Here is an 8,422-nt window from a genome sequence, read left to right as displayed (position 1 = left end):
AATGGGGGATTCTCAAGATCCCTGTATACAATGAATTAAGTACTGACTATGTCTGTGACTGCAGTGTGTTTGAATAACATCTCACAGCTGCTTTCTTTGGAGCAAGATGATTAAAGTTCGCCCAGATCCACATAAGATGTCTCTGGGCTTTTCACACTTTTTGATTTTGACAAAAAGCAGTACCTGATAGAAATTAGACAGAACATTCCTTTCTTAATTAAAGCATAAATTTGACGGATGTTCTTATCTTTGTCATTAAGTTGTGGCTCCAGCAAACCAGGTAGGACATTCCTTTCTTTAATTAAGGTGGCTGGAGTGTCTAACAAATTGATTGTACGTTTGTATCAATAGTCCATTGACTTGACCGGAATAGTTATCAAACTGATTGTTCTCTGTATCAATAGTCCATTGACTTGACCGGAATAGTTATCAAACTGATTGTTCTCTGTATCAATAGTCCATTGACTTGGCTGGATTGGTTATCAAACTGATTGTTCTTTTGTATCGGTGGCCTTATAACTTCTGACAATTCTGACATCGGGCAGTGAACTTGTAGAACAGCCGGGGAGATAAGAAAGATTCTTTCCCTGATGTCGGGTCCAAGTTCACTCGCCGGCTGAGCTTGGAGAAATAAACCGGTGAAAAGATAAGTAACGATCTTTTTGTGCTGTCGTTATTTGATCCAGCAAAGTTACGTTTACATCTCAGTGAGTCAAGTGGCATCTGTGGGGGGGAGAATAATTGTCAACGTACCTGGTTGAAACCTTGCCCCGGGGAGTTAGATCAAAGTTACATCCCACAAAATGGTTTAGCATACACAACTCAATGAGTCGAGAATCATTTGTGGGGAGCGGGTAGTTTGTAATTCATTTCACTATGTTTATTTATTTAAAGATACAGCACAGAACAGGCCCTTCTGGCCTAATGAGCCAAGTTGCCCGGCAACCCACCTACTTAACCCCAGCCTAATCAGAATCTGAATCAGGTTTAACATCACTGACATATGTCGTGAAATTTGTTGCTATGTGGCAGCAGTACATTGCAATACATAATAGTAAAAGCTGTATAGTACATATATATATTTAAATAAGAAGTGCAAAAAGATATTAAAATAAGTAGTGTTCATGGGTTCAATGTCCATTCAGAAATGTGATGGCAGAGGGTAAGAAGCTGTTTCTGAGTGTGTGCATTGGCGGTAGCAATGAGAAGAGGACATGTCTGGATGATGGGGTCCTTAATGACGGATGCCGCCTTTTTGAGGCATCGTTCCTTGAAGATATCCTGGATGCTGGGGAGGCTAGTGCCCAAGATGGAGATGACTGAGCTTACGACATTCTGTAGCTTATTTTGATCCTGTGCAGTAGCCACCCCCATACCAAATAGTGATGCAGCCAGTTAGGATGCACTCCATGGTACAGCTGTAGAAATTTGCAAGTGTCTTTGGTGACTTACCAAAACCCCTCAAACTCGTAATGAAATATAGTCACTGTCGTGCCTTCTTTGTAACTGCAACGATATGTTGGGTCCTCAGAGATGCTAACATCTAGGAACTTGAAAGCACTCACCCTTCCCACTTCTGATCCCTCGATGAGGACAGGCATGTGTTCTCTCATCTTATCCTTTCCGAAGTCCACAATCAATTCTTCGGTGTTACTGATGTTGAGTGCAAAGTTTTTGCTGGAATATTATTCAATGAGCCGAACTTTCTCACTCCTGCATCCCTTCTGCCAGCAATAGTTATATTGTCAGCAAATTTATAGATGACATTTGAGCTGTGCCTAACCACACAGTCATGGGTGCAGAGAGAGTAGAGCAGTGGGCTAAGCACAAAACCTTGAGGTGTGCCAGTGTTGATTATCAGCAAGGTGAAGATGTTATTTCTGATCCGCACAAACTGTGGTCTCCCGGTGAGGAAGTTGAGGATCCGGTGTAGAGGGAGGGACAGAGGCCCAGGTTTTGGAGCTTTTTGGTCAGAACTGTAGGAATGGTTGTGTTAAACACTGAGCTGTAGTCAACGACAGCAGCCTGATGTAAGTATTTGTATCGCCCAAGTGATCCAAGGCGTGTGAAGAGCCAATGAGATCATATCCACTGCATCGCTATTGTGGCGATGGGCAAAATACAGTGGGTCCTTGCTTAGGCAGGGGTTGATTCTAGTCATAACTAGCATTTCACCACCATAGATATGAGTACTACTGGGTAATAGCTGTTCAAGCAGCTCACCCTGCTCTTCTTGGGCACTGGCATGATTGTTGCCCTTTAGAAGCAGGTGGGAACTTCCAATGTAGCAGTGAGAGATTAAAAATGTCTCTCAACACACCCATCAATTGGTTGGCACAGGTTGTCAGAGTCTACGAGGTACACCATCAAGGTCTGTCACCTTGCAAGTGTTCACCCTCTCGAACGATGTTCTAACGGTGGCCTCTAAGACAGAGATCACAGGGTTGCAGGGATCCTCATAGCTCTAGTTTTATTCTCCCTTTCAAAATGTGTAAAAGGCGTTGAGCTCATCTGGGAGTGAAGCATCACTGCCATTCATGATGTTAGGTTTCACTTTGTAGGAACTTGGTGTTAGGCACATGGCCAAGTGGTTAAGGCGTTCGTCTAGTGATCTGAAGGTCACTAGTTCGAGCCTCAGCTGTGGCAGCGTGTTTGTGTCCTTCAGCAAGGCACTTAACCACACATTGCTCTAGTGTCTGTGCGAGGAGTGGAGCCCCGCACAGACTTCCAATCTGCGCCTTGTAAGGCATGAAAATGCCCGATGCAGGCCTCTCATGGTTTGAGTCGACGTTCCCCTAATGGCCTGCAAACCGTGCCCATCTTACAGACTCACAGAGTACCACAGCACTGAAATGCGCATTGATGCTGGCTGCTGATTGCGCGGGAGTGGGGGAGAGGGGCTTCGGGGTTCTAACACTTTTCTGCTATTCATTCCTTTGGGGGGTTTTCTGCTTTTCGTGGATGTCTGTGAAGACAAGCATTTCAGGTTGTATACTGTATTCATTCTCTGATAATAAATGGAACAGTTTGAACAGTTTGAACTGGTAAACAGGGCCTTCTACCTATCTAAACCATCTGTCAGTCACTTATCAACCACCCACCCTTGGGGAAACTGTCACAGCACAGAAATAGTCCCTCCCATTACCATTGGTAAAGTGAGCGATGATCCTTGACTAGAAGTATAGAGAAGTATAGAGTATGCCACTGAGAGTGTGGAGTGGATTCTGATGTGATAGGGCAGCTGCACTCGGTCAGAATTTTAAACGCCACTGAAGCGCTGCTCAGTGGAAACGTGCCACGGACCTCCAGCGACCGGGCGAGTTTGAAACGCGCTAGAGAAGCCATTGGCAGTGTGGAAGAAGCCGCCCATTGCCGGTGATGTCATTAGAAAAGTCGGGGTGGGTGGGGAGCAGGGGGCTGTGTTTGCACCGGTGCTTTGACTGCCGTGTCTGTGCATGCACCAACGCTTTGACTGCAATGCTTGGAGTACTGTTAGCTGGTGCAGTGGACCCTGGGAATCTTAGTTCGCTGCGGCGGCGGCTCTTCACCCGGGAGATGACGGACTCCAATTCCCAGCCTGCACTGTGAGGAGGCTTGTGGGTAGGGCAGGGGACGCCAGGGTTTCGGTGGAGAGTGAAGCTAGTGTTTTTGCCAGGAGTCCCCTCTGGCTGGAGGCGGGGACAAGCCCTGCTTATATTGGGCTGCACTTGTTCGGCAGCGCGACAAACGCTCAGGACGCTGGCTGGCTGTGTACTCGTGACAGTCGCCGGCGCCGGTGGCGGGGCAGGGAGCGGGATCTCCATAAGGACACTTCATTTTGGGGACGGGGCAAGTCGCCTGAGAGAGCGAGTTCAGGTCGGCCGCCCTGGGGACGGCGCTCCTGCGAGCCCAGCACCTTTGCCCCTCGATTGCGGGAAGGGAGCGAAGGTCCCTACAAGTGATAAAAGAGAGGGAAACAACCCCATCCCCGTTCTGAGAGCAGCCGGGACTGGGGTCGCCCGTGAGGATCTTGGAGCATCATGGACCCCGAGGTGGCAGAGAAACCGGCCGAGCCGGGCGATTGCTGGAAATTCTCCGTCATGTATCTGTGCTTTTACGGCTTCATGATTCAGGTTAAGCCAGCAGAGAGCTTCATCACTCCTTACCTCCTGGGACCAGACAAGAATTTTACCAGGGAGCAGGTGAGTGCCGTGAGGTGATGAAATGTGACAGAGGGCTTTACACTCTTCAGCGGGTTCTTATGTTTAGTGGATCTCCCAAGCTGTAATCTGGTCACTGACTTCATGTTTAATATATGGTTTGCAATTAGTTCCCATCTGGTCGTATCCCATGAAGTAGTGGGACCTTCAGTAAAAGTCCCCATAATTGATGCAGGTTGTGTAGAGGGATAGTTGTGTGTTTGTGGTGGTAATCCGTTCGGGGTGAAGTTAGCCAGATGTACTGGCGGGGTCTCAGGATCAAGCAGGTCACTGCTCTGGGCTGTTAGGTGTGTGCCGCTCCTTGGGTTAATTGCATTTAACTAAAAGGAATATGAATTAAAGTATGACTTTCATTTACATAATGCCCTTCAGAATCACCTTTATTATCACTGTTACAGTGGGGTGAAATTTGTTGTTTTGCGCTGGCACTACAGTGCAAAGAAGGTCAATTACCAAACAGTTAAAATCACAGGAATAACAAGGTACTGTTCCTGGACTGTTCAGAAAGCTGATGTGGGAGGGGAAGAAGCTGTTTCTAAATCCTTGAGTGTGTGTCTCCATGCTCCTGTACCTCCTCCCTTATGGTGATAACAGGATGAGTTTAGGTCCTGGATGGTGAGGATCCTTAATGATGGATGCTGCCTTCTTGAGGTACCTGTCCTGGCTGAATCTACGCACGTACCTCCCTCCACAGCACTGCACATTTCAGTCCCCATACCAGGCTGTGATGCAGCCAGTCGGAATGCCCTCCACTATACATCTAGAAATTTGCTAGAGTCTTTGGTAACACGGCAAATCTCCTCTAACGCCTAGAGCTTCAAACTTGCACCATATCCACAGCCACATGAAGTGTGGCTCAGGAGGTTTGCTGGTCTGTTATATTTTTTGCCCCACAGCACCATACTCACAGCAGTGTGGCTGCATAATCAGTACACTTGCTTGAGGAATGGATTTTTCCTGAGACACCAGGAAGAAGTTTCCCGTTTTTCAACATGGTTCCCAATGAGTCCATTCACACCGCCGGGTTTGAAGTGATGCTTCAGGCTAGCAGGAATGTTGTTCACTTGGGTCCAGGTGGAACAAGAAGGTAACACCTCATCCTCTGAGATCTGAGTGCCCTTAGAGTTACTTTATGTGGGACTTGCACTGCGACTTGAAGCTAATCCTCCTCTCTGAGACAGAACTGATGTTGCTGAGTCCCAGTCGAGCCGCCTGAACTCAGCGTCCCCGTGCAGCGGTGAGGGGCTGCGTTCCCCGGGCTCTGAGCCGGGGGCACTTCTCACTGAGGTTTGCCATGCTCCAGCTGTGAAGTATCTGACAGGTTTGCCTACGTAACTGTGGGTAGAATGCTCTGTAATGTAATTCCCTTCAGTGTCAGTGTGGGGGAAAACCATTGACACAAAAGAGTCTGGAACTATTGGGAAAGCAACAATACAGACAATATCCTCCAAAGTGGATGGTTTAGCACCAACCTTTACCGTATGCCAATTCTGCAAAATTCAGTTTCACTCCAAGGGCACAAATTTACAAATTGGGCTGGGCATTTCTGTTCCTGACCTCTTGTGCGTGTCCCGTGCACGTTCACCTTCAGCTCCTCTGATGGAAATGGGATCTCTTTATAGGTAGATGGTCACAAAAAGAGCAGGGAGCACAAGGTGCTGATGTCACCAACGAGGTGCCAGTTAAAGGAGTCCATTCACCCCCCCCTACCCTCCACTCCCACTTCTTTCCTCCCTCTCCCCCAGCCAGTTTTTGTTTGTGAAGCACCATGCACCCATTGTGGGATCCCTGTGTGAACAATCAGTCCCTCCCCCAGTGATGAGGTTGGACTGTCAGGGCACTAGAATGTGTGTGTGTTCCTGGGGGAGTGTAGGGCTGATTAGTCAGATGGGGATCCCTGACCACCCCCCCCCCCCGCCCACCACTACATCTTCTCCAGGGGCCCTTGTGTGCAGCAGGTCTGTGGGTGCCTCACAGACAGCCTCCTGCGGTCAGCCACAACAGTGCAGCAGTGATACTGATTTTCTGCAGCTCCTGTTGAGAGACGTGCAGGTCCTGTTCTAGCGCTTAGCTCCAAGTGTAAACCACTTCAGATTCATGCAGTGAAGTGCATCGCTTCCTTAAACAACTAACGCATCCAAGGATGTGCTGGGGGCCGCCCGCGGGTGTCACCACACATTCTGGTTCAACTTAGCATGCCCACAATGTTCGGCAGAACTTGGTTGTAGTTCCTTATGTCCCCTTGGCCAGCCCTGTGGGTGGATGATCTGAATCTGTGTCAACAGTGAATGCAGCGTTACTAGAAAACACAACGGAAACAGATGAGCCTCAGATTCTGGCCACGTCTCTTCCCTGTGGCCAGAAAACCTGAGGGCACTAACTTGGTTATCGGCTAAGGAATCAGGCAAGGTAATTTGGGCACGTTATCTGATACAGTCAACGAGACTCTTCAGAGGACAGCTAGCTTACAGACATAGAGTCAAACAACATAGAAATAGGTCCTTTGATCCATTCCCATCTAAACCAGTCCCAATTGCCTGTGTTTGGCCCATATCTGTCTAAATCTTTCCTACATTTTTTGTAGCTGTCCAGGTATCTTTTAAATGTTAGTGTACCTTCCTCTGCCACTTCTTCTGGCAGCTCACTCCATAAACAGATCACCCTGTGGGTGGAAAAAATATCGTCCCTCAGGTTCCTTTTATCTCTCTGCCCTCTCATTTTAAATTGATGGTCCTCTAGTTCTTGATTCCCCAACAGTGGCAAAAAGACTTTGCACCTGTAAGAAGAGGGTAGAATCTGGGCAGAGAGGGAAATAGATGGGACATGGGGAGAATAAAATGGGATTGGTGTAAATAGATGCTCGATGTCAGTAAAGACTCAATGGGCCAAAGCCTGTCTCTGTGCTCTCTGTCTCTAAGCTGCCTGATGAGGTCACATTAGAACAGTGCGTTCAGATTTGGTCACTGTTACATATGGGTAATTTGTAGTGGACAATTAACCTACCAACCTTTGAGCCTTTTGGGCGGTGGGAAGAATCTGCAGTTCTCAGAGAACACGTGTGGTCATAGGGAGAAGGAGGAAACTGCGCACAGAAAACACCAGAGGTCAGGATCACATCAGGGTCTCCAGGGCGTACCGGAAGGAGATTGAGTTGCAGATATTTGAGTGGAGAGCCAGGGGTGAAGGAATTCCCCTCTGAAAGAACTGGGTTGCTATGGATGTGCCAAATGGCATTGTGTGTTGTTTTGTTTGAAATGCAGTAGTGAGTGGTGCAGATTTACACTTGGATATCATGCTGCAGGAGTACTTTGCTTTACCGAAGTAAGTTAAAATGCGACCAGAGCCAAAGGGGATTTGTAAATTCCTTGCGCCGCATTCCAGACTGCAAGATTTGTTTAGGATGAATGCAGTTAAATATGAATCACTACATTATCGTTGTTATATATTCTGATTCTGTGGTCATATTGCTGTCTTTCTCGAAGATGCTGTTAAATGCAAATTGTTCTACTGAAGGTAAGCTTGATCCTTGTACTTTCTATTGATTTTAACACCTGTACTTGTGAATGGCGATTGATCTTACAAATAAGGAATTTCAACATGCACAGTTTACTAAATGGCCAATATCTGTAACTGCCAGTCAGTTCTGTGTAAAAGTGGCCACAGGTAACCAGAACAGTGTGGTGACTAGGGCTATGCTGTTCTCATTGTGCCCAAGCAAATAAAGTGTGATTGAGAAACAAGCTTCAGAGTTTAGTTAATCAGCGACAATAGGTTTTGTCTCATACGTCAAAGATATGTAGGCCAGTAGATTAATTGCCGGCTGTAGATTACTGCTGATGGATGGGTAGTGGTAGAATTGTGGGGAAGGGACAGTAGAAGCAGAACCACTTTATTGCCACTATCAGAACTGATTGTGGTTCACTGCCAAGCATAAAACACAGGACAATACCATAACAGACAACCAACAATTTAATTTACAAGACAATAGTGCAAACAGCCATGAGCGTTCAGCAATGAACAGAACAGTCTCATAGACAAATGTCAACAATTAAACTGAAATGTGAACGTATCAACAGACTCAGTCATTATCAACAGAACAAGGAGACCAGGAATGGTCATTTAGCAGATGCTGTGCAGGGAGAGTTAGGGTATTACGAGGGGTCTCGGCCCGAAACGTCGACTGTACCTCTTCCTAGAGATGCTGCCTGGCCTGCTGCGTTCAC

General features: G+C 47.2%; 1 protein-coding gene across 1 annotated transcript in view; it reads left to right on the top strand.

Moving 5' to 3' along the window:
• The first annotated feature begins 3,610 nt into the window (after nucleotides 1–3,610).
• The window catches only part of slc19a1 (solute carrier family 19 member 1), a 48,467-nt gene continuing 43,655 nt past the window's right edge, over nucleotides 3,611–8,422 (top strand). The window contains exon 1 of the mRNA XM_072262396.1: nucleotides 3,611–4,181. Coding sequence (XP_072118497.1) covers nucleotides 4,020–4,181 — 162 coding nt within the window. The 5' untranslated portion in view covers nucleotides 3,611–4,019. The remainder of the gene's footprint in view (nucleotides 4,182–8,422) is intronic.

Source organism: Mobula birostris, chromosome 6 (assembly GCF_030028105.1).
Source record: "Mobula birostris isolate sMobBir1 chromosome 6, sMobBir1.hap1, whole genome shotgun sequence".
NCBI lineage: Eukaryota > Metazoa > Chordata > Chondrichthyes > Myliobatiformes > Myliobatidae > Mobula > Mobula birostris.
The sequence above is the reverse complement of the archived record's forward strand: the minus strand, read 5'-3'. Positions and strand labels throughout refer to the sequence as shown.